General features: G+C 34.8%; 1 protein-coding gene and 1 pseudogene across 1 annotated transcript; one reads left to right on the top strand and one right to left on the bottom strand.

Annotated features, from left to right (window-relative positions):
- The first annotated feature begins 148 nt into the window (after positions 1 to 148).
- Positions 149 to 9,647, top strand: LOC109003775 (annotated as a pseudogene).
- Positions 9,648 to 15,110: 5,463 nt separating this feature from the next.
- On the bottom strand, positions 15,111 to 17,166 carry LOC109003774 (proliferating cell nuclear antigen-like). The gene is made up of 4 exons (XM_018982060.2): positions 16,635 to 17,166; positions 15,998 to 16,150; positions 15,802 to 15,899; positions 15,111 to 15,576 (listed from the first exon to the last, which is right to left on the bottom strand). Exons 1-4 carry the CDS (start codon positions 16,951 to 16,953, stop codon positions 15,346 to 15,348), a joined length of 801 nt encoding a protein of 266 aa, XP_018837605.1. The 5' UTR covers positions 16,954 to 17,166; the 3' UTR covers positions 15,111 to 15,345.
- Between the last annotated feature and the right edge of the window lie 10,108 nt (positions 17,167 to 27,274).

Genomic DNA, 27,274 nt, shown 5'->3' with positions numbered 1-27,274 from the left:
TAAAATATTATTTTTTAATATTATTATTATTTTAGAATTTAAAAAAATTAAATTTTTATTATATTTTATATTTTGTATTGAAATTTAAAAAAATTGTAATAATGAATTTAGATGATTTGGAATTAAAAGGAGTCGAAGAACCAAAGGCCAATTGTTTTTTGAATGCATAAACCCCCCGCAAAGCTTGGAAGGGAGGTTTGAATTCAATATGTTCAGCGCAGAAAATATGGATTAAGATTCGGGCCTTTCCCAATCTAGGTCTGGAGTAGACTTCGGCCAGTAAGTATAGGAATCCTGGTGGATAAAACTGGGAAACCGAGCAAGCCTCGCCAAGTTATCGGTCTTCATTTTCCGCTTCCGACACGTTTTCTTCACTTTCACTCTACTGCAAAGCTCGAGGGTATGTTTACTGTCAAAGAGCCAGAGATACACTCCGCATTCTGGAAATTCAAAAAACTCGATCAAATTTGCAGCAACTGCTTTAAAATAATGACCGTAGTGTGGAAATCGCAAGTCGTCGTCTGCTAAGGTACAGAATCTCCGCTGAAACTGAAAGGGTTTTACCTTTGTTAATCGCATTTACTTGGCTCTTTTCCTCGCTAATCATAGGTAGAATGGTGCATTACAGTGCTCTCGGTCTGGTCAGAAATCATAACCTAAAATTGTAATATGTAAAAGAAAATTCGAGAAAATCTGTTTTAGTTTCGACTGTGATAGTGTATGTCTAGCTATTAGCATTGATCAAGATATTTGAATTATATGAGGTAGCATATGTTATTCTGCTTCTTCTTTTTTTGTGAAATCGGTTATAATCAAACGATTCGAGGTTTCTGAGAATCGAGTTAAACAAGAAATAGATTGTGCATTGACACGTGCCTTATCTAACTTTGATAGAGAGATAAATTATGCAGATTACATTTTAGCCCATATTAGATAAAATAGAGTGCAGCTTCTGTGACTCGTTTTGCATACGTTTGGAACTCTTATGCACTACGGCTGTCTGTCGCAGAATATGTTGTCTGTGAAGGAAAATGAGAAGAACTGGTTGATTTCTGATAGATCTCGATCGAGTGCGATGGAGTTTTCATCTCGTTTTAATCTCAAATTCAAGAGGCCATGTGCAATGATTTGGTTATGGATTGCTTTGGTACTCCTGCTGCAGAATATTAGAGGACTGGTCTCAGCATCCAATTATTTGATTGGGCTTGGAAGCTATGACATTACAGGACCTGCCGCTGATGTTAATATGATGGGATACGCTAACTCAGAACAGATCACAGCTGGGATTCACTTCAGGCTCCGAGCTCGCACTTTCATCGTTGCAGAGCCAGAAGGGAACAGGGTAGTATTTGTAAATCTCGATGCTTGCATGGCTTCACAAATTGTAACAATCAAGGTGATTGAGAGGTTGAAGGCAAGGTACTTAATATAATATGTCTCAAGCTATTGCTCTACATTTTCTTATCAATATGTATATTTTGATAGCAAAAATAATTTATTTGTCATATAAAGTCCACCTATAATGTAAGAGTGACATTTATTGTAATACATAAACTCTTCTATTCATGCGGATATGAACAAATTTGCTTTGTTATTTAAAACCTATTATGATTGGCGGGTGACGAAGATAGGGGGGATCTCTCCCCCCTCGCCCCAAAAACCTGCAATTTTTTCTATTCCTCCAAAAAGAAATTCTAGTGCATACCGGCCCCTTCAGTTTCAATTCCTAGCTCCATCCCCGGTTGGTGCATGGTGTTTTTAAAATGGATGGACTTCAATTTCTGTTGCTAAATGCCAAATTTTGAGTTTATTGGGCATTTCAACATCTTTGTCCAACAAACTGAAACTATCCAATCTTTTTATTTGGCAGGTATGGGGACCTATATACTGAAGATAATGTAGCTATTAGTGGAATTCACACGCACGCTGGCCCTGGGGGTTATCTCCAACATGTGGTGTATATTATAACATCCCTTGGATTTGTACGACAGTCGTTTGATGTCATTGTTGATGGGATTGAGAAAAGCATTATAGAAGCCCATGAAAATATCCGGCCCGGGTCAGTTTTTGTAAGTAATGGTAAGGGAAAGAGCTCTTATGCTTCACCACATCATTTGGATGTTAAAATGTCCCTGTTGGTCTTGTTTTTCTGTGTCATCTTTCTCCCTCTCTCTTTCAACATTTTGCACTGTATTCTAATTTCTTAAGAACATTGTGGCATGTTCATTGCTATCATTTTTCTCTTTGCTATTATATCTAAATCTCATTGTCATATAAAATTAAAGAGATGTAGAAATTAATATTTTCAACTTTATGATAGTGTATATATATATATATATATGTAATTTTAATTAATAATTTCAATCAAATCTCATTAGCAGGAGAAAGAATATGATCGTTTGAAAGCAACAAACCTTAAAGAATCTGTATATATTTTTCTTAGGGGAAAAAATCTAAAAGCATTAGTGTTTAACAAAAAATTAAGTTTTTACTGGTGTGGCTAAAGATCATATATAATTGAAGGTTAACCCAGTCAAAAACATGTTGCATTTGACATCTCTACGGTTCCTTGTCATTAAAAAAGAAAAATCAAGGTTAATCGTCACCTTCTCCAATCAAGTTACCCAATATTACTTCAACACAATATCGAAATTAAATTTACTATCTCAATCTAGTTTTATTAGTGAAAAGCATTAAATTTCATGCTTTTTAATATATATTTATATTATATTTTTAATTTTCTCACTTTTATTCTTAGAGTTATATATTCCCATCCTGGTAAATAAAAGACCTAGCTTCACCCCTACTTTGAAGCCTCTTTCAGCTTTCATTGTAAATAACTCTAGATTTTTATATGGTTGATGCCATTGACGTGACGGGGTTACCTGCAGTTTTAGGGGGACAATGTGGCTCATCTTTATTCCCATGTACTTGCTTTTCATAATTACGGATTTTTATCTCTGTATCTGGTTTTGCACATATATAGCTAATGCCAGCTCTTCAGCATGCATAGCTAAAAGTTGGTTTCTTTAAAATCAAGGGCTGTGTCCTTGCTTTCTAGATAATTTCAACCATCTGCTACTTTTATGGATGCACGAGTCACTTAAATAAAGGGATCAGTAAGAACCTAAACAGGACAAATAGGCTTTCTGAACTCGGATCCAACAGTTAGATAACAACTTATATTGCAATGCTTTCATCCTGCCATGAACTATTGTATGGTGTTTTGAGAAAGTGGTGGTATATGTTTTATTTGTAAATCATCGTCAACATGCTGAAATAGATTTTGGTTGTCAACTTACAGGAGAGCTCTTAGATGCTGGTGTTAACCGCAGTCCTAGTGCTTATTTAAATAATCCTGCAGCTGAGCGAGGTAAATACAAGTATGATGTTGATAAGGAAATGACCCTTTTGAAGTTTGTAGATGACAAGTGGGGTCCACTAGGTAGCTTTAACTGGTTTGCGACTCATGGAACTTCTATGAGTCGTACAAATTCATTGATAAGTGGGGATAATAAAGGTGCTGCCGCAAGATTTATGGAAGACTGGTTTGAGCAGAATGGCACTGAAATCTCATATTCTGGTAGACTTGGAGCTGATGGAATCCCACGAAGAGTCTCAAACATAATTCCTAACCTTCATAGTAACTGTAAGTTGCTAGCTCTCGCATTTAATTACAGTAAATTTATTTTATAACAGACTGGAAACTGTAGCCTTAAAGAAGTAACATATTCGTGGTATAATTTCTTTTGGGACCCATATTGATTACTGTAATAGAATAGAAATAACAAGGCAACAAATTTATATTACTGTTCAGTTACTTGGTTTATTTTTGGCTTTGTTTAACAATTTTAAGTTGTCAAACTTTACTGGCTTTAACATATGCTTTCGCAAAAGGCACTTGCATTTTTGCCTATACTTAATATCACTTGCTCATGGTTGTAAGAGATGTTACACAATTTGACATGCACTCCCCTTGGTTCTCTGGATCGTCCCTTTTAAGATAAAGTCAACATTTTTAGAGATCAAGGCTCTTCAAAGAGATAAAAAGGAAAAAACTATTTCTTGGGCATGATTTGTAATTGAGTAATACTACATGCAGTCATGGAATGTGCAACCGCTGCGCAATTCTTTTGAAAAAGAGTGGGGTCCACTATTAAAAAATTATTTTTTTTAATATGAGTCCCGTATTTACTTACTTTTTTCAAAGGGATTGTGCCGCGCTTACGCACTCTACGACTGCAAATATCATTTCTCTTTGTAATTATCCTTTTGTCTCTCGCAGAATTGCGCGTAAATTTCTCCTTGCCAACTCTCCATCAGGCTTTATATTGAGAGTAATGGCCTAATAGGTGCTGTACAGCAATTAATAGGTTCAAAAAGTATCTGGTGTATTTACATTGGGTCTTGTTGCTTCTTGTGTCGTGGGTTTGGTGAGGAATGTCTGCCTACAAAGGTATTGGTACTTGAATGAATATGATTCATGCCAGTAATCAAGCTATGTCAGCTTCTGTGTTAATATATGTGAAAAACAAGCAAAAATGAATATGAAAATATTAAAAGAAATGGAGGGTTGAAGGGGACTACTATGGCACAACATGATAGCTTGAAGTGGAGGGTTCAGGATCAAAAGAAATGTACAGTTAAGGCGTATTATAACCTTTTGATTACACAGTATCACACTCCATTCCCTTGGAAGAACATTTGGAGGTCTCGGGTGCCATCTAAAGTTGCTTATTTTGTTTGGAATGCCGCTCTTGGGAAGATCTTGACCATAGACAACTTGAGGAAGAGAGGATGTGTAGTGTTGGACTGGTGCTACATGTGTAAAAAGAATGGAGAATCGGTGGATCATCTCTTACTACATTGTAATGTAACAAGGGTGTTGTGGGATGAGATCTTTTGAAGGGTTGGTGTTGCTTGGGTGATGCCTTTGAGGGTGGTGGATTTGATGAGTTGTTGGAGAAAATTGCAGGGTAGTCATCAAGTGGCAACAACTTGGAGGATGATTCCGTTGTGTATCATGTGGTGTATTTGGACAGAAAGGAATGCGCGCTGTTTTGAAGACAAAGAACGCACAATGGTGGAGCTGAAGAATTTTGTTCTACATACTTTATTACTTTGGTTTTCCGTTATTGTATTAAACAGGGAGGATATTCATGATTTCTTGTCTTTAGTTCATCGTTCTTAGAATGTATTTAGGTGTTCTTTTGTATACTTCCTGTGTACATGGTACATGCCTATTTCATTCACATCAATAAAATTTATCTATTACTTATAAAAAAAATAAATAAAAAAAAAAGCTAGCAAAAGTACAACAAATAGGCAGTTTAAAAGAAGAGAAGAGAATTGAGGGAAGGTTGCTATATGGCATCTACTACCTTTAATAGAAAAACCGTGCAACTTAAATATAGAAATTACATTGAGTGACTTGTCAAAAAAGAAAAAGAAATTACATTGAGTGAAAATATTAATCACAGGAATAGAACTGCAAAATGAAAGGCAAAGGATGGTTTTTCTTTCCATAATATCAACATAAGTTAAGTTAATAACAACAGTAGTGAAGTATGCAAATTTGAATGTGACATATATAGTTTTAAGGACTTGGATATGATATAGGATAGTTTACTGATAAACCTTGCATCAGGTCGGCACATGTATAGCTTGGATTTTGAAGGATTGCAGAACTTAATTTTTTTATAAGAAAATAAAAATGGAACGAACTTCCATTTATTTATGTTTTGTACTTTTTCTTCTTTTGCAGACCATGAATTACTGGAGCTTGCTGCTTCCTTCCAGTCTCCTCCTGGTAGACCAGCAGACAGTAAGATGAGCGTTGCAAGACGTGTCAGGGCTGCTCTCAGGCAGGCTAACAAGCCTGGATTTGTTTCTGCCTTTTGTCAATCAAACTGTGGTGATGTTAGCCCAAATGTTCTTGGAGCATTTTGCATAGACACTGGGCTACCTTGTGACTTCAATCAAAGTACTTGTGGTGGGAAGAATGAGTTGTGCTATGGTCGAGGACCGGGGTACTCATCCCTCTGCATGCTAAGATCTTTTATGTTTTTATTTTATTTTTACTTTTGCACTGTAACATATGTATCTGCTGCTTCTGTGGATATTAAGTTGCGCCCACACATAACATGGCAGTTACCCAGATGAATTTGAAAGTACGCGTATAATAGGAGAGAGGCAATTCAGAAAAGCTGTAGAACTTTTCAACAAAGCATCCGAACAATTAATTGGGAAGGTTGACTATCGCCACACTAACATAGATTTCTCACAACTTGAGGTGACACTTCCTAGAGAGGGAGAGGGAGGGGCTTCTGAGGTGGTAAATACATGCTCTGCTGCAATGGGATTTGCATTTGCTGCCGGAACAACAGATGGACCAGGAGCTTTTGACTTTAAGCAAGGAGATGACAAGGTAATTGGTAATAGCAATTTTTTATGGGCTGGGCATTATGAAATGTTCTTGTACTGTTCAGGTCTTACATGTATTGCTAGGCTACTGTTTACTCTGATTTTATTTCAGGGAAATCCTTTCTGGAGTTTGGTGCGCAACATACTCAAAACGCCAGACAAGGAACAAATTGATTGTCAACAACCCAAGCCCATTTTGCTTGATACTGGGGAAATGAAGCAGCCATATGACTGGGCTGTAAGTGGCAGACTTGGTTTATATGAGCATTCTTGTTTTTGTGTAGATTGTAATACTTTAATGCCTAAACTTGGTCGAATTTTTTATTTCCCAAATCAAATTATCTTAGTCAGCAGGTGGCAGTGTATAACAGCATTATTTCTTGTAGTGCCATCTTAGTAAGCTGTGCCTGGATGTGCTTTTTATAATTTAGGTCTGAATTCCTATATCACATATGCTTCTTAGTCTATTTCTGTAAGTTTTAATTACATATTGCCTTTTGTGCAGAAGATGCCCCATTTAAGATATAAAAAGTTACTGGTGAAGGGTCTAGTCTGAGTATTAAACTAGTCTTTCTGGCCCAAAAAAACATAGTATTTCTTATATCAAACTATAGGAACATGGTATGGCTAACTGTGTAAAGTTTCATTAGAATGTAATTATTTAGTTTTAGGTGCAGTTTAAATAGTAAAATGAGATGAGTTGGTTTTAGATGAAAGTTGAATAAAATATTGTTAGAATATTATTTTTTAATATTATTATTATTTTGTGATTTGAAAAAGTTGAATTGTTTATTATATTTGGTGTGGGAATTTGGAAAAGTTGTAATGATGTGATGAGATGAGATGAAATACTTTCACTATCCAAACGGGGCTTAAAGAAATGCGTCACATATGATTTTCCCAGAATTGACTGATTGCTATAATTCATTTGAGCTCATAGATTGGAAATTGTGGTTTAATTTTTAGGGATGCTAGATTGTTGAGGTTCGGGATATCCACATAGTCGCAAAAAAATCTCCCAAATACCCTGAGGGTAGCCATAACATCTATTAAATGCATTTTTATAAACTGGTATTCATGCCTGAGAAACAATGCAATGGCGTCACATTGGGGTTTTGTAAAATGATATTATTGGAAGATTGTGATCATTTGAGTATGAAGTGGTTTTGGGAAATTTACTATCATCTCTGTCAAAGTGTTTTTTTTAAATAATATCTCGTTGATTTATAGAGACCGCCATTCAGTCCTTTTGACCCCCCCCCCCAAAAAAAAAAAAAAAAAAGAGGCTGCGTAAAGACTGATAGCAGTAGTTTCTAAAAATTTTGTTTGTCCATGCTTATGCAGCCTTCAATACTTCCACTCCAGATCCTACGGATAGGACAGCTAGTCATTCTGAGTGTACCTGGAGGTAGTGGGTTGCCTTGTTTATTCTTCCATTCTTCTATTGTAATGTTAATTATAATATAGGAAGATTCACGTTAGTCTTCTCAACCAATTCTTAAACTCCATTTTTATGGTAGACTGTAACTTATGCATTCATTTCTCATGGAGAAAATTAAGGAGCACGTATATGTTTTCCTTGGAAATCACTTTTTACTGTTGCTTCTGGCAACTAACTACACATTTATGCTTCTTTATGTTAGCGGATGTGTTCCTTTACACTCGTGACTTTTCTGATTGTTTTGGTTCTTATAGAATTTACAACAATGGCTGGGAGGCGTCTCCGTGATGCCGTGAAGACAGTGCTCACAAGTAATGGTCATGACAATGTCCATGTTGTTATAGCAGGGTTAACTAATACCTATTCACAGTATGTGACTACCTTTGAAGAGTACCAGGTGCAAAGATATGAGGTCAGTCTTAATATCAAGGAACAGATATGCATGCGGAGTTCTATATTCAAATGCTATAATCAGCGAACACTTAATTGAAACTCTTTGATATCAGCAGTGTAGATGGTATTACACCCGGCAGGAGAGACAGAGGGAGAGTCAACAAATGTTACATGTGACACAACTTTGTTATTTGAGAACTCTTTTCTGTTGTTCATCGACCATAATAGATTGCTTGCCAATGTTGCCATTATTGATATTTTTCCTGTTTGGTTAGGTTTGAACCTAAGTGCTTTTCCTAACCCCTACCCATCCCCTATTATAGCCAACGCCCAAGGACAGTTGGTTAGGAAGTTTTTAAAGGCAGTGAACCTTGAAATTGCCATAGTGTGATTTCAAAAGATAGAAGGCATGCCATACTGCGATGACTTTAAAATGGCCCTGAATTCTTATTTACTTTTTCTACGTAGCTACTTGAATCAAAACACTGCTACTCACACACAAAACTAAAATAAATAATTAAATTGCAGTAAAAATAGTGATCCTTACAACATTTTCTACTTTTATAATGTGACAACTTTTTGCCTATAATTATTTTCCCTTTTCATTTACTGATGTTTTACTTCTCAGGGAGCTTCCACACTATATGGTCCACATACACTCAGTGCCTACATTCAGGAGTTCAAGAAGCTCGCAAGTGCTATCATTAGTGGTAAAGCCGTTGAAAAAGGGCCACAACCCCCAGATCTCTTGGATAAGCAAATAAGCTTACTTACCCCTGTTCTGATTGATGAAACAAGTAGTGGAGTAAATTTCGGGGATGTCAGCTTTGACGTTCCTGAAAATTCAACCTTTAAAAAAGGCGACTTGGTGAATGTTACCTTCTGGTCAGCTTGCCCCCGAAATGACCTCATGACTGAAGGTACATTTGTCCTCGTGGAGATCCTCCGTGGAAAGGATACATGGGTTCCCGCTTATGATGATGATGATTTCTGCCTGCGTTTTAAGTGGTCAAGACCCTCGAAACTCAGCGCTTGGAGTCACGCAACAGTAGAATGGAGAATATCCGAATCCACACCAACCGGTGTGTACAGGATCAGACATTTTGTGCTTCAAAGAGTATCACGGGATCGATACGCCATTTCACAGGTTCATCAAGTGCTTTCGTGGTAGCATGAGGATCTCCATACTGTTTAGGTATGTAAGTCTTTTAAATCTATGTATGTGAGCTATATGATACATGACTGGTTAGCTTGGGAAGGTCTCTTTATTTGCGTTTTTATGTCAGGCAGCGGCTAGCTATTAGGTACTACTGCATCATATTCCCGTCTTTGTAGCATTAAATTCATTGCATATTTTTGCCCCACTCAAAAAAACATACATCTAAAGTAATTACTCCTGGCAAATTGGTTAAGAAACACGATCATGTCACAAGCTGAAGAATGAATGTTCGAGTAAATCAGCTTGATCAAACCATCGTTTGATCATGTATTAAAACCACGGTTCCACGGATTTATCTTGCATTCTGTTGACCATGGATATGAGCGTGCACACAGTGCTGCTATCTTTGTTCAAGAACAGGTTTTCTTTTTTGTCTTTACCTAGTTTAGAGTATCTTCATAGGTTAAATGTAATAAAAAAATATATAGATACAAATCTTTTTATTTGGCACACTAAACATAAAACCTATCACATGAATTGGTAGAATAATGTCACATCCCGAGATGGAGGAATAAAAATCTGGACCTCACTTTGAGGTGAGCTCCTCTAGAAAATTGTAGAAGAAAGAGGGAGAGAACGATAATAGAATTTGTATGAACTTTTGCTCAAAGATATTTTGGTCCCCACTTATACCTGCCAACACATCCACCGAGCGCTACCAAATGACAAACAACTAAAGATTCCACATTCCATAACAGAAAAGGGTAAAAAAAAAATAGGAAAAAATATCTAACTTGGATTCATATTGAGCTAATACAAAATTAGAAATAACTAATGGGCCAGAGGCCCCTAATCACGAAATGGTGTGGATTCAGCCCTCTAGTAGAAAGCCAATGTCTTCAAGCCCAGCTATCCAACCCAAGAACCTATTCTTCAACTTTACTCATGCATGTGACAAAGCCCCCTGGTTAGAACACCTTACCCACAAGGTGGGGGCAAGCCTCCTTTAGCAGCACATATGGGTCAAAGTGGCATCTTTTGCTTGTTGATCTTGCCATCAAACCAAGAGCTCGACCAAGGGTTGGTTCTTCGACTTCTTGAGTCTACGAAACAAAACTTCTTCTGGCTCAAGGTTGAGAAGGCCCTCAGAGTCCATTGGAGGCAAAGTTGGAATGATCGTGACTTGTTGCTCGAGCTTCTTCTTCAACTGTGATACATGAAAGACGGGATGGATGGAAAAGGAAGGTGGGAGTTGAAGCCGATAGGCCACGACGCGTATTTTCTGAATGATCTCAAAGGGGCCAAAGAATCCAAGTGCTAGCTTTAGATTCTGTCGGCGTGCCACCGATAACTGATGGTATGGCTATAATATGAGGTACACCCACTCTCCAACCTCAAAAGTTTGCTCATTTTGTTTCAAATCCATGTACCTTTTCATGCGTTCCTGTGCCTTTTGTAAATTATGTCACAAGAGCTGGATGATCGAATCCCTAAATCGAACTCTCCTCTACTACTTCTACTTTGATAGTTCCAGACATATAGGGAATTAGCCATGGGGGGTGCATAGCCATAAAGGGCTTCAAAAGGGCTTATGGATATTGTACCACCACTCAGCCCAGGATACCCAATTAGCCCATTCCTTAGGTTTGTCTCCCACAAAACTCCTTAGATAATTCTCTACACACTTGTTGACAGCCTCGATTTGACCATTAGTCTGGGGGTGGTAGGAGGTACTAAAGGTCAATTGTGTGTCCTAAGCGTTGAATAGCTCCTACCAAAAGAGGCTAGTGAAAGTGCTCCCTCGATCTAAGATGATGGAATTGGCATTCCATGTAATTTTAGAATGTGCTTGATAAACAGCTGAGTCATTGTCTTAACTGAGAAAGGGTGGGTATGGGGGATGATTAGAGCATACTTGGTGAGCTTTCCTGCTACTACCCCATAAGCTATTATACCAATGAGAAAAATGGAAGCCTTCCACAAATCCATAGTGATGTGAGTCCATGGTAGTGAGGGAATGAGGATGGATTGTAATAGGCCAATTTGTTTGGATTGATCTGCCTTAACACCCTAACAGATTTCACATTCCCTAATAAACTTTTTGGTGTCTGTCTTTAGCCTTGACTAGAAAAATTCCCTTTTGATTCAATGTAAGGTCTTGTCATACCCTGAATGTCCTCCTAAAAGGCTGATGTGAGTGATCTATAGTAGTTACTGCCTCAAGTCTCTATGGTTAGCTATCACTACCCTCTGTTTGCAGTGCAATAACCCACCTCTAACTGAAAAATCTTGGGATAAAGTGTCTTTTCATGCTGAGAGATCAAGCCCACTGTATAAGGATCCTTAACATAGGTTGCCTTAACCTTCTCCCACCATTTAGTAGTGGGAATAGACAATGTTGCCATGTTGACCTCTACTTCCTGATTAGCACCCTCATTTATTCTAGAAAGAGCATCAACCACCTTATTTTCCTACCCCCTTTTAAATTCCACTACTAGACCATAACCAGCAACTTAGAGATCCACATTTGCTGCATAGGGGCTCATACCTTCTGTTCCAACAAGTATTTGAGGCTTTGATGGTCAATCCTAATTGTAAAGGACTACCCAAGTAGGTAAGACATACATTTCTGTATGGTAGCCACTAGAGCATAAAGTTCATTTTCATAGGTCGACCAAGTTAGAATTCTTCCCTTAAGATCTCGTGGGTATTCTTATTGTTTTGGGACCTTAGGAGCCAATTAAGGCATATAGGGAGATCTCAAGTTGGTTGTTTTCTGCCTCAATTCCACTTTATCCTCCACAACTGGGCCCTCTTCCATCTCAAGTTCCTCAAAAACTTATTCCTCAACATCATAAATTAAAGAATAATTTGGGATTGGAACATTTGTGGCTTAGATTCCACTTGAAATCACAGTAGTAACCCGACCCCTTATCCCTCATTTCCTTCATTTGATGCTGGTTAATCTTTTGAGTGGGCATTAAGGCCTTGGAAGCTCCCTTGGGGGCTATTAGAATAGTTGTAAATGGATTTTTAAGCAATCTCTAGTCAGGGGAATGTGGCACCCCCTTCTAATTCCTCCTAGTAATTCCAATATGTTCCTACTGAATTTTAGCTAGGCTATAAGTAGTGAGTAAGTTGTCAGGATTAAACATCCTCACAAGCAATTGAATATCATCCCTTAACCCACTAAGAAAATATCTCAACTTGTAGGAATTAGATAATTCCCTTAGTCGATTAGACAAGGCCTCAAACTTGGACTTATACTCCTCCACAATGCCATTTTGTTTTAGATGAGTTAGGGACTCCATGGGATCATCATATGAGCTAGGTCCAAACCTAGTCAACAATGTCACAGTAAATTCCTCCCCACTACTCAAGTTCCCTGATTTCTCTAAATCTTGGAACCATATAAGATCCTATCCTTTCATATAGAAGGAGGCTAACCTCAATTTCTATTATGGTAATGTGTTATAGAAAGTAAAGAAATGGTTGGCCTTATATAACTACATATTAGGATCTTCACCATTAAAAGCTAGGGAAGTCAATTTTTACTGACCTTGAATATGTTTCTCCTCCAGGTTCAGATCGTTCCTCTCGACGCTAGTGCAAACTTGAAGACTCCCACGTGAAGGGCTATGGTTCTTTTGCAACTCCACGATTAAGGTAGTTAGTTGCTAGATTATAGATTCAGGCATGCATTTGAGAGCCAGCATTTTAGTCTTAATAGTTTTGAATTGGGAGTCTATTATTTTCTTGAGAGAGGCGAGTCCTTCCTACAATTGGTTCATGCGAGTCCCTTTTGTCATGGGGCTTCGTCTTGGATCAAAATCTCCAATACCATATTTGTCACACCCCAAAATGGAGGGATAAAGAACCGGACCTCAATTCGTGGGTGAGCTCATCCAAAAAATTGTAGAAGAAAGAGTGAGAGAAAAGATAACGGAATTTGTATAAACCTTTGCTCAAATATACAATGTTGTAATTTTGGTCCCCACTTATATCTGCCAACACACCAACCAAGCACTACCAAATAACAAACAACTAAAGATTCCACGTTACATAATAGAAAAAGGTTAAAAAGGAAAAATGATCTAACTTGGATTCATATTGGGCCTATAATGCGCTAATACAAAAAGTAGAAGTAACTAATGGGCTAGAGTCCCCCCAACCACGAAATGGTGTGGACTCAGCCCCAGTGGTTAAAGGATTCAATGTCTACGAGCCCTACTATCCAGCCCACAAACCTCTTCTTCAACTTTACCCGTGCGTGTGAAAAATAAATTTCACATTTTAATTTTTTTAATAATTGTTATGAATCATAATAAACAATGTATTTACGCACCAACTTATAAGTTCAATAACTAGTTAATTTCCTTGGGAGATATCAAGCTAGAGCTTATCAAGAACAGCTAGAATTCGTGGTATAGCTGGTCTCTAACTCCAATTAAAATCCATGTCTCTATCTTTCCAATGCACTTCTGTTTTTAGCTTTGGTGATCTGTTTAAACTTTGGGTAATAGGCTTACTACCCTATTACTACCCATCTACTACCAAAAGGTATTTTAGTTTTTTTATTTTTTTATCATTTTCTTTTAAGGTAAGTAAAATTAAAAAATTAAAAAAAAATCAAATATAAAAAGAGTAGTAAATGGGTAGTAGTAGGGTAGTTAAACTTAAACTTTATGTTCCCACTTCACTTGAGTCAGGAAAGCTTCATACATTGATCATACACCCCCGTGTATCAATAGTGGGATGATTTTAATAGCTCACAAATTCAGTGTTACCTCATCAATCATCACCAGTATCATAGTTGGAGTAACTCCTTTTTTCTCTCATCTCTTCCGCATAAATTTAGGCCTCTTTAGTTTTTTTAAATGAGTTGAAATGAAAGTTAAAAATTAAATAAAATATTATTTATAATATTATTTTTATTTTGAGAATTGAAAAATTGAATTATTTATTTTATTTTGTATAAAAATTTAAAAAAATTATAACAATTAAATGAGATGAATTGAAATAAATTGTCAAAATAAACGAGACCTTAGTGCGCAACTTTCTTTTGTTATTTGGTTTTCATTTTTCTTATCCTCTTTTTATTAATGAGGAATTTGAAAATTTGAAGTTCATATCTACCGCCCTCTAGCAGCCACCCATCTGTCTCATGTGGCATTTGCTCGGTGACAAATCTGTTCTGACTTCCATTACCCGTGAGACGCTTTTGCTTTCAGGTAGAGATGCTCCAACAAACAAGGTGGGAGTGAATATCTTCACCAACAACCAGAGTCCAATCAATTTTTTCAGTAGTACCTGCTTTCCTGTCACAACTTTCAAGATTCTCTGTGGTTGTAACTTGTAACCACTCTCTTCTCTCTGCCAAAACAATCACATTCTTGGTGACCTTTTTCTTCGCCAATATGGCTATCCATTGGCTACAAAAATCGTGAGGCTAGACCGCTCCATCGATGCCCATTTTAGGTCATCTAACCTGTAGGCTGCCTAGCTTGCTAGCACTATGTTCTAATTGTTTTGATGATTAAAGAAATGATATTTGCACTTGTAAAGTGTATAAATGCAATTTCTTTTCTTTAAAATAAATGAATAAATATGAAATTCACATAAAAAGAAATAAAAAATTTAATTTTTTAATAACAAATCCTTCTCATTTTCAAAATGATTGGTAAGCTTGAGCACTTCACAACTAACTGTGTATAACATTAATCTTGTGATTATAGAGCCCACCAGCGATTTGACAAAAAAGTTCATAAAACAAGAACAGACTCCATCACTTAACATATTTAGAATTCCTCTAAAGAACAAATAGATTGCCCACAAAGATTAAAAAATAGCCAAGATGAGAATGCATAACAAACATCCTCAAAATGGGTTTTAAAACACAACAATTGAGTTGCGGGCAAAAGCGTAGCACCTAAGCTTGAGGCCTCGTCTCGTCTTCATCCTCTTCTATCTTAGGAGCCAAGTAGAACCTAATGTAGCCCATCTCTGCAATCTTGTATTCAACCACGACAGGCAGCTCTGAAGACAAGCTAATTGTAACCATGTTCGATAAAGGTGTTCCCTTTGTAAAGGAATTCATGTATCTCAGCGCAAATGTCAATGATACTGGCTCATTCATCTCAATGATCGTTGCTTCTTCTGGCTGCATTTTTTTCAAATAAATCAACAGCCCCACCATTAGATACAAGTTTCACGATGCAGTGCAAAAGTCTAAAAAAGCAGAATGGCCATGTTCAAGAGGTGCTATAATTGTAGTAATCGCATGTTCAATAGAAAATTTTCGTTTTTAATCCATGGATTGGAAGAAGTTTACTCAACCCAATTCAGAATAAAACTCTTTCCTATTAATTACACCATAAGAGCATACCTTGTCTACTGTGGTGTTTTGCCTGCAAACAATGTTTGCAGTTCCAATATCACCTCTTGTGGAGAACTTCACACCTTCCTTACTCACAGAGATGACAACTGCAAACACACACTGACCAAATGTTTAGGGATTTACTAATGGGAAGAACAACTGACAAAACAATGAACCAATTAATCCAACAACAAAGCCACAGTACCAGTATCACCAATGCTGCTGAGATCTTTGCAAATCCTAGCAAACTCGGCTGAAGGCATTCTAACAATAGCATGGTATTCTGCCTCTGGAATTCCAAGATGCTCACTATCGATGTCCATCAGTTTCATTTCAAAATCAGAAATTTTGTCTTGAGCTTTAATCCATTACCCAATTGGAAGCAGAACAATCCATCAAAACAAGAACATGTCGGATAAAAACAAAAAAAAAAACAGGACAAAGTAAAAAAAAAAAAAAAAGCAGTCTCAAGTTATTTAAAACTTTTTTAAAGCAAACAATGTTTTCTTCTCGTTCCAATTGAAATAAATGTCCATCCTTAAATTTTCTCAGAAAACCTTTCAGTGCTAAGAAAGGGGGAGAGAAAATAGAACTTGAGCTAACAGAAAGACTTTAGCCATAATTTTTCTCGCAGCATAACTGTAGCATAAATATAATTAACTTTTATAGCTCTTTCGTTTCCCAACATTTTTACAGCAACCAAACATGGCAATATGTCTTAACGTCTAAAAATAAACCACACAGCTACTTGAAAACCGTAATTAGAAGTAAAACCCCAGCCTAACATTTTCAAATTCGAACATCACCAGATTAAGAATTTAAAGAACCAAAAGAACACTTACTAGGGCTCTCAAACATGAAGGTGACGGTGTCGCTGCCATCGTCGGCCTTGATGGTGATGATGTCATCGTTGCCAGCGCACTTGAGCATCTTGGACATGTTGTTGAGGTTCATGCCCATGGAGATGTTGCGGTCGCAGCGGTAGTGCTCGAAGCCCTCGGATCTAAGGAGCAGAGACACCAGCGCGACGTGGCTCGAGTCCATGGCCTGGAGCGAGAACCCGGTAGCAGAGCAGTCGAAGTTGGCATCATTCACCAGGTCCTTGATGGCCTCCATAACTTTCTTCAGGAGCGAACCCTGGACTAGCCGGAGTTCGAGCATTTTTCTTGACTTCTTCGAGAGCTAGGGTTAGGGTTAAGGCCTGGTTTTTTTTAGAGGACAGCAATGGTGGGCAAATCTGTTCGGTCGGTCGGTCTGGTCGGTTTATATAGCCGTCGGAGGGGTTAGTGGGAAAGTGCTTTCGAATTTGTAGGGTTGAATTGGCGGGTATCAGTTGAGAGTGGACATTTTGTTCCCGCCAGACTAAATTTCGGAAAGTATATGATTTTTTGAGGAGTAATGCTGCCCTCCTGCAATCGTCTTGAAAAAAAAAAACAAAAATGATTTGGATCCCAAATTTGAGATCTAAAAAATATCCTGAATAAGATTTTTTTTTTTTTTAATTGAATGATTAAAAATATATTTTTTAATGATGTTGTGATTTTTTTTTAAAATATTTATGATGATTAAAAAAATACATGAAATAAAATAAAAAAAAGATGAAATAAAAATACACTGTTCAGGACATTTTTTGGATCCTGAATTTGGGACCCATAACAGTACTAAAAAAATAATAATTATTAAAAAATTAATTTTTTTTACATAAATCTTATAGATATTTATATTTTTTAAAGTGATTGTAAGATATTTACGCACTTACAAATCACAACTGTAACTATCATTTTTCTTCTTTGTATGCATGTCCAGTGTTCAGTTGTTAATTTAAGGATGTAATCAATTCGTATGAGGTCATGGATCGAAAATTTCAATCCATCATTTTTGTTGGACCGGTTGTTCCATTTAGTCTGATTCGGCCTATAAACATTTCTTTTTTCTTTTTTCTTTTTTGATAGAAAAATTAATATAAAAAATTAATTAAATTAGTATAATTAAAATTAAGTTATCACTTTAATATTTTATATATAATTAATAAATATTAAATAATTTTATTGTATATATGGTCAATAGTGATTCTTTATATAAAAATACATAATTAACTTATACAACTACTATATAAAATAATATATTTAAAATATATATATACACATTTGGTCAGTTTTGGTCTGATCCGATCTAAAAAAACTAAACTTGAAACCGACCAATAAGACTATCATTCCGATCCAGACAGATAATCATACGGCCCTAATTGTTATCTCTCGTTGTCTATGTTTTATTACTTAATAAAAAACGAAATGATAGTCTTAAAACATCTTACAAAAAGTAAATTAACAAAACTAAATAATTTAATATTATACGGTAGATTTTGTTTTTATGTGATCGTAGTTGTAGCATTTTCCTTGAAAAGTTTTCACAAAATAAACAATTATTCTACTTTTATCTCGTTATAATTAAAGGATGATACTACAGCCACCTATAAAGTCTATCGAGACTTTGTACATGCAGTGTTTAGGTTTTTTTTCTTTTTTTAAAGCATTTCTTTGTATACTTTTTTTCAAAAATACAAAAAGATAAACAAACACAATATTAAAAAATAAAGAAACACAAATATTAAAACAAAGATAAATACATTTTGTCGGTGTACCTATCACTTTCCATTATTAAATATTGAATCTTGCTACTCGACTGCTCGACATGTATCGTTGGGCACGCCCCTAATGCATTTGCACTTTTTTTTTCTTTTTTTTTTTCCGTACATTTTTTAATTATCTTTAAACATTTAGGATTCTTACACAAATATAGTAGTAATCACTTCCTTAACAATTGAAACAAATTAAAATACATAAAGGGTCAAATCCAAAAATAAAAACTTGGGACAAACTAACATTTTCCTCGTATATTATTGTCCAAACCCTAACCCATGCCCCTTAAAGGCAAACCTCGACCATGCTTGGGTTTCAAACCACTTATGGGTTATGCAACACAAGCTCTAATTGAGTTATCCAACTCATGTGCGGCCTGAGTTACCCAAACCAAGGCACTCGCTAAGTTCTATTTGTCAAACTTTCCCCGTGCTCATGAGAGGGCTGCCTGCCCAGGAGGTGCGGGTAGCACTCCTATTATTTGGGTTAACCAACCTAAGAGCTTGGGATGGGCAGTGACCACCTCAAATTCTTTTTGTTTTATTTTAATATATTTTCATTTATTTTAATTTTATATTTAAAGTTACGTGTGTGTTTTCTAATTTGAGTTTTATACTTTATGTATTTCTTTTATTTAAAAAAATTTTATTTTAGTTTTTTCTTTTAATATTTCAATTTTCTTAGTATCGTATTATGACTTATTTCATTTATTATTTTTCATTTTTTTAATTTTAGTTTTCAAGTTTTTGCTTATTTTCTTATTTATTTTGTATCTTTTTATATTTTAAAATGATTTTATGTTTTTTTATAATAATATCTAAATTTAAAATTATTTTTGTTAAAATCTAACAAAAGATTCTTTTTGAAAAAATTACAAATATGAGAATTAAAATGATAAAATTAAAAAAAAAACGATTAGCTAAAAGATAACTACATAAAACTCAAGGATTGACGGTGTATTTAATCCTATTTTCCTAAAAACATAAAATGTCTTGAGTTAACACAATGATGATGTATTTAATCCTATTTTCCTAAAAAAATAAAATGTCTTGGGTTAACACAATGATTGTATTTTCCTGAAAAAAATTATTGGGTTAACAAAATGAAAAATTTACAAAAAATACATTATTTCTCCACGTCTCAACTAATGATATGCTGAAAATTATAAAATTTAAAATTTGATTTTAAAAATTAAACTGAAAAAATGAGTATTATACATAAAATTATAAATACATATAGCACTACTAATTTATTTATTCCTTTTATACACAACTTAAATATTCATTTAAAAATAATTATTATTTTAAATATTACTGATAACTACCAATAAATTTACAATATCTTCATATCTTTCAACATTTACAACATTTGTTGTATACTAATGCAATAGAAAACTCTTAAACCAGGTACTTTCGCACACGAAACCCAGCTGGCGGTCACTGGAAAAATGAAACGATGCATAGAGGAATGAAAGGCTACTAGACAAGAGGAATGAAAAGTGCGAAAAATGGTGCAAGAAACGTGTTTGGTGATAAAATGGTGCACTCCATCCATTAATATCCATGGTAAGTGAAATAGTGCATAGCGAAATTCGTTTATCTTCTCGACAAGATACTCCACTACAACCCAGTCTCTTCTTTTCTCCAAGTCCTTTAAGCCCTAACCCTAGCCTAAACTAGCCAAATCCAAGTCTTCTCCATTCACCCGTAGCAACAAACCATCCCTTTCTCTCATCTTCTCCTCTCCAATCTCTAAACCCTAACACGAGGCAAAGCCCCGAGTAGATCTTCCTTAGATCGGTGTGTATATATATTTATCTCTCTCTCTCTCTCTCTCTCTTTGATCGGTAAAATTTACGTGGATTAACTTTCAATTGTGGATATGTTTTATATTTTGTTGTTTTTGTTTACCAGTGTGGATATGTTTTATTTTGGTTGCATTATGGATATGTTTTATTTTATTCTACATACGTTCTGGACAAGTTTGATCTGCAGTTCATAACGGTAAACGACTGATAAGTGTTTAGTGTTTACCTATCATTGTAAACAAATCAAATGCAACCATTGCATTGTGGGTATGGTTGAATTTGATTTGTTTACAATGTTTTATTTTGTTTGAATTTAGTTGAAGTCAGTGCATGATAGGATCTGATGTTGGGGATTTTGAGGCCATTGGTGGAGGTTGGTTCAGCGAGTTGGATTAGTTCTAATATTGGTAGGAGTGTGGAACTTTTCGGTGCAGGTGGTAGGGTTGGATAGACGACGATCTTCTTTTATAATATTTAAGACTAATCCTAAAGTTATTCACCACAACCCACAATCTTCTCTTCTTCTTCTTCTTCTTCTTCTTGAGTCTTTGTCCCTCTCTTCTTCATACATTCCTTCATTATTTTTAGCTCCTCATGTATCGACACTATAGTTATAGAAATAAGTTCATCGTGTCTCATTCGATCGAGGCCATGCCACAACTAGTGCACAACGCCGACACCATCATCATCAACTCTTAGTAGAACTTCATCCACAAAACTTCAAAACATGATAGTTAGCTTCACTACGTGATCTTGCAAATCATATTTGGTTGGATGTCCTCTCTCATACCTTGCTGGTCGAAATTTGGTTAATAATGTCCACATGCATTCACTATCATCATTCATTGCATCACCACCATCCCTATCACTGTAAAAAAATCAAATGCAACTATATATATTTTGTATAAATTTTGGACCATGTCACCGTGATGTCAACCTTACATTATATAAACAATAAATTGGATCCCATGTTACATAAACAATGTAATGATGTAATGATGATTATTTATGTTAATTGCTACTTGCTCTTTAGGCCAATTATGTTGTGCCCTCTTATAAGAACTTTGTCTTTACATGCATATGGATCATTTTAGTTTCTATCATTTAGATTTGTAGTTTGATCTTCACCATTTATATATTCTAAGAGAAATGATGCTACTTATTCAAAATTTATCATACTCAGTTATCATCGACAAATGTGCTACATTTTAAGTAATTTTCTAGTCAAATGGTTGACATTGGAGGTTATTTAAAAATACTACATGTCAATTGATAACACTAAATATGGTCTTAGATCTCACGAAGTATGAGTATTAGTTGGTAGTTGGTAGTTGGCAGAGACCCTTGTTTGGAGTTGTATCCTTATTAACTAGAAAATATATGGGCCAAATTAACCGAGTAATCTAAAATAGATAACAATTTTTTTTTTCTCCATACTCACTCAGACAATTAGATGTAGTTGTTATGCAGTTGTTGTAACTCCTTGTGACAGAATGTCATCATCAGTTTCTTCATTTTCTCTTGTTAATCGTACTTCGAGGAACAACCCAATGTGCACTTGTGGGAAGCAAGTTTCACTTAGAACATCAAATACACTAAGAAATTCGGGGTGATCATTCTTTGGATGTCCAAAGTACAATACAGAGGTAGAAACAATCTTCATAACTTTGACGTGCATTTGGGTTTGTACAAAATTTTGATATTTTACATACCTGTCATTTATTTCTTTATAATCAGGGGTTACTACACTATTTCTTTATAATCAGGGGTTACTACACTGCAACTATTTCAAATGGGCAGATAGCAATGAAGAAAGAGAAAAAGAACTTGTGAAGATAGAAATTGAATTGTTAAGGAATAATAAAGAGATTGTAAAGAGAGAGTTGGGAGTTTACAAATACCAACTAGGTATTCAAAGGCAATAAGCAGACATTTGGCATGAACGCACACTTCTTCATATCTTGGGTGGTTTCTATATTAATTTCATTATACTTGATATGATCATAGTAAATCCCCACTGAACAGGAAATTTGTACATTGTATTTTTTAAACCTTCTTGTGTATAATCTTGACCAACACATCCCTCACTTTGTTCTAATGGGCGTAGTTTTTGTGTTAAAATTTGTTTGTTTTAATGCTCCAAAAAGCAGCATTTTGTTTCCAAAATTCATCTTATGTTTAGCATATCAACATGTAATGGAAGTAGTCTTTGGAATCTCTTTGTTTTAATGCTCCAGAAAGGAACATTTTGTTTCCAAAATTTAAGTTTGTTAAGTGTTGCAAATACCATAAATCCATGTACTTGCAGAAAAGTTGTTGGGAACATATCCTAAAAATTTTAATTTTACTTTGAGGGGTCTTATTTTTACTCATTATTATTTGAACAAAAATAATTGGAACAATAGAAATTACAAATATTGTTTGGTTATACTTATACTGAATATGAAGAATTCTCTTCATTGGAGAGTTATGACATATATTTGACAAGCATGAGACTCAAGATCAGCAGAGAATTTTTCCTGCACAGTTATATTTGTTGAATGTTGTACAATTCAATTCAAAAAACCTCTTGATTATTTGAAAGAATAAGACGTCTCTTGCATGATTTTTGTGGCTTACTACCCCCAAAAGGGATTAAAAAAAAACTTCACGCCCATAAATCTCTCGCACTAACAAGGGTTGTTGATTCGAGATTTTTTCCCATTAATCAACATGTTCAGAGTGGCTCAGCCACTGAAGTATATATATTGAATCTATAAAACAAGAGGTTCTCTAATTCCAGAAATATATATCGCATAAAACAAGGGGTTATTTACTTCTACTCATGAACCAGATTTTTCCCAACTACATTGACTTATAGCCACGATTGTGTCCCAGACAAACTATTCGGCTGGGTTCCATCCATCCCAAGTTGCATTTGTGAATATAATATAACAAAATCAATCACTTTAAAAAGAGTGACAGAGTTAAACATAATTAATTACACTTTATTGAGTCTCAATCACTGCAACGTCAAACTGGGTTCTACTAGAGTCTAACACTTCGGTAGTGTTTTGGGAAGGCTAACAATAAATAAAAAAATTAGACCAAAATTACTTGTAGAGCAAGAAGCCATAATAATATAATTTAGCCAAATATAATAACACAATATAATTTAAAGGCAGTATGAACTATGAAGTATGTAACCTAAACATGAACACTCTTGAATCTCAACAACTGTTTGGCCAAATTAATTCCTGCACATGTCAACAACTTTTCTATCCATTCCATGCGACTACGAATCAATATAAAATCATATTACATCTAACAAACAATTACACAAGATAAAACTCAAACTGTGATTGCAACGTTGCATTGAGTTTACCTGTTTATGTTTTCCCTTCTGAGTAGCCTTCTTCTTCATGGGTTTGCACACTCTCAATTATTGGTTTTTTTTCCTTCTTCTGAAAGATGGTGGGCTACCTTTGCCTTTTACAACATGGGGGCTGAGTACTTTCTTTGAATTCCCAGTTGTACTTGTATCGACAGTTGTAACTGCAACGTTGGAACCTATTAGTGTAGTAAACCTCGTTCATTGCAGATAACTTGGCAATCATATCCTCATCATGGTCATCACGTGATGTTACATTTGCTACCACGTCGTAATACATCTTGATTATAAAGTGCATATTCGCTCACTTATAGCCTCGCATCAGCTATGTCATAATTACTTCTCATAACAGTGTATCTCGTTTTTATGTCATTCCTCTATTGATCCAATATGTACTTCTCCGGCACATAATGGACACGATTAGTTTTAAAAATGACTAATACATGTCTACACAGTATCCTTTTCATCTCTAACAATCCGTAGGAACATTTGGCCTCATAAAAGTACGCGTAATAGGTAACCTCCTTGAGAAAATCATTAATACGAATTTTATCTTCTACATGGTACGTTGCAATTACACCATCTTTTTTGTGTAAAGTTGGAAGACAGTCAAGCATCCCTATTATCTCTTGCTGAACTTCTCTAAATCTAAAGTTTGTGTACAACTCCTGAAATATGTTCTCAAGTAGAGAGATGGGGACCAGAGAATTGTAACATTGAATGAGTAGAAGTCCGCCTCATTTTCATTTTCAATCTTCTTTCTTAACTCATTATTGTACTGATTGACAAACTATTTTCAGTTTGTCTTAGCATGAATATGCACATCAAAGAAGGCATTCATGTTATCACTTCATTGTATTGTACTCATTCCAGTCCAGAAGAAATCTTTTAGGAATAACGGTGCCCAATACGTATGCTTCGTGCATAAATTCTGCAGCCAGACATTCTCCTGCAAGTTTACGTCGTAATTAACTCTTCCTAACATGTCTCAAACTCGTCAATTGTTTGAGAGTCATACACACACTTTAGCAATTGACTTTTCAACCCGATTTTGTACGCACCATGGGAACCGAGCTTCTCAAGTACTTTTTTTAGTATAAATTAAAAGTAAAATCTATATCAGGTATTTGGAAAAACGAGCTCAATGGCATTTTTCATTGCTTTATTTTGATCTGTAATAATAGCCTTCAAAGTTTTACCATCCATACAATTTAGGCAAGTTTGAAACAACTATGTAAATGCTTTTGTATCCTCATTAGAAATCAACCATGCTCTCAACAAGATTGACTGACCATGATGGTTTACACCCAACCCACAAACGATGCAAATGTCATCCCATACCTGCTTGTCAAATATGTAATGTCGAATGTCAAGACATCACCAAAATATTTGTATGTTGCCATACTTCATGCATCCGTCCAGAAAACATTCTACAACCTGCAGTCATCATCCAAGTCCATCATTGCAAAAAACCATCATTCTTGTGTTTCATCTGAACAAAATAATCACGAAGGACTCCAACACTACATTTTCCAAGTCAAATGTGACATGCCTTGTCGACGTAATAGCGGAATTGTAAAGTAAAGCAGTGGGGTCCAACTAGATTTGACAAGTACAATGATTCGACTGTATATAGCGGAATTGTAAAATAAAGTAGTGGGGGTCCAACCAACCAGATATGAAGATGGCGAAGAGCGGTGGTGGGGGAACCCAGGATATGAAGACTCAAGAATACTTACAATCTGAGAGAAAGACATGAGTGCCAAAGGAGGAGAGCACAAAAACTCAGATCTAACGTGAGTGCTAGTGGTGAGTGCATAAATGTGGAGACATGGGGGAAAAATGGTGGTAGAGACGAGAAAGACACCAACAATCGGCGACAATGGATAGTGCGTAAATGCGGGAGAAAAATGGAGCTTGCTGTTTGTGGGTTTGCGACGTTGCTTTGCGTCCGTTGTCTTCTTCTCTTATTCGTGTTTTTCATTAAAAAAAAAATGTTCCACCACGTTAGCAGGGGCGTGCAAGTTTGTGCGTGAAATAGACTGCATACAGTGGGGGTGAGCAAGTTCGTATTATGACTTATTTCATTCAATATTTGTCAGTTTTTTTAATTTAAGTTTTCAAGTTTTCGATTATTTTTTTATATATTTTAAAATGATTTTATGTTTTTTATAATAATATTTAAATTTAAAACTATTTTTATTAAAATCTAACAAAATATTCTTTTTGAAAAAATACAAATATGATTATTAAAATGATAAAATTAAAAAAAAAACAATTAGCTAAAAGAAAACTACATAAAACTCAAGGATTGATGATGCATTTAATCCTATTTTCCTAAAAAAATAAAGTGTCTTGGGTTAAATACACAATGATTTAAACTCATTGTCTTGGGCTAACTCATTGTCTTTGGGTTAACACAAAGATGATATATTTAATCTTATTTTCCTAAAAAAATAAAATATTTTAGGTTAACACAATGATTTTATTTTCCTAAAAAAATGTCTTGGGTTAACAAAATGAAAAAGTTACAAAAAATTTACTTATTTATATCTCAATTATTGATATGCTGAAAATTACTAAATTTAAAATTTAAAATTTAGTTTTCAAAACTAAACTAATAAAATGAGTATTTTACGTAAAATTATAAATGCATATAACACTACTCTTTTATTTATTCTTTCTATACACAACTTAAATAATCATTAGAAAAATTAATTATTTTAAATATTACTTTTAACTATCAAGAAATTTACAATATCTTTATATCTTTCAACATCTACAATATTTGTCGTATACAAATGTGATTAAAATTTATTTATTTACACAAATAGTAAAATTAACCCAAATAAAAATGAAAAAAAGGAAGTTAAAAGATAGGAGTATATTATAAGAATATTCTCAAGCATGTGGATAGGGGGCTGAAAAGAAAATAGATGAAGAGTGAATATGAAATGAGAGGAGGAGAGAGAAATCAAACAATAAAATATTTTTGGATTAGCAAACAATATAATTTAGGTATAGTTTGGTTATGCAATTTAAATGAAATAAGATGAGATAAGATATTTTATTGAAAGTTAAATAAAATATTTTTATAATATAATTTATTATTTTTATTTTTATTTTAAAATTTAAAATTTTGAATTATTTATTATATTTTATATAAAAATTTAAAAAAATATAATGATTATATAAAATGAGATAGTTTAATTTTGTGTGGCAAAACTTTTTCAAAATGTTAATGATATTGAGAACTGATATGACAATGTAGCTTAGCAGATCCAGCAAAATAAATGATCAGAGGACGGTTAGAAATTAGAATTATTTAAAATCCAGGCTTAAATTTCTATAGTTTCAGCAATGTCGGATGTCATTGGCCATCTTCTTGAACTCAATTTTCCTTGTGAAAGTGGGGATGGAGGATAAAGAGACAATAAAATAAGAAAAATTATATTTATTATTTTTACATATTTATATATTTTTTTCTTATTAAATACGTGGTATATGGATGATAAGTAGAAAATTTTAATAAATTTAAAAAGAATAAAATTTAAAAATTCTTTTTAAAAAAATACGATGTGTTGTTATATATGAGAATGACGAGTAACAAAACACATAAAACAATATCTGATTGTGACGTTCGGTCGAACAGTTGGGAGGCAAGTT

This window comes from Juglans regia, chromosome 5 (assembly GCF_001411555.2).
Source record: "Juglans regia cultivar Chandler chromosome 5, Walnut 2.0, whole genome shotgun sequence".
Taxonomy (NCBI): Eukaryota; Viridiplantae; Streptophyta; class Magnoliopsida; order Fagales; family Juglandaceae; genus Juglans; species Juglans regia.
The sequence above is the reverse complement of the archived record's forward strand: the minus strand, read 5'-3'. Positions and strand labels throughout refer to the sequence as shown.

Coding starts and splice junctions, on each gene's coding strand:
- LOC109003774 (XM_018982060.2), bottom strand. CDS start 16,953: ATGCTCGAACTCCGGCTAGTCCAGGGTTCGCTCCTGAAGAAAGTTATG. Junction 16,151..16,634: donor CTTCATGTTTGAGAGCCCTA/GTAAGTGTTCTT, acceptor AATGGATTAAAG/CTCAAGACAAAATTTCTGAT. Junction 15,900..15,997: donor CAGCAGCATTGGTGATACTG/GTACTGTGGCTT, acceptor GTGTGTTTGCAG/TTGTCATCTCTGTGAGTAAG.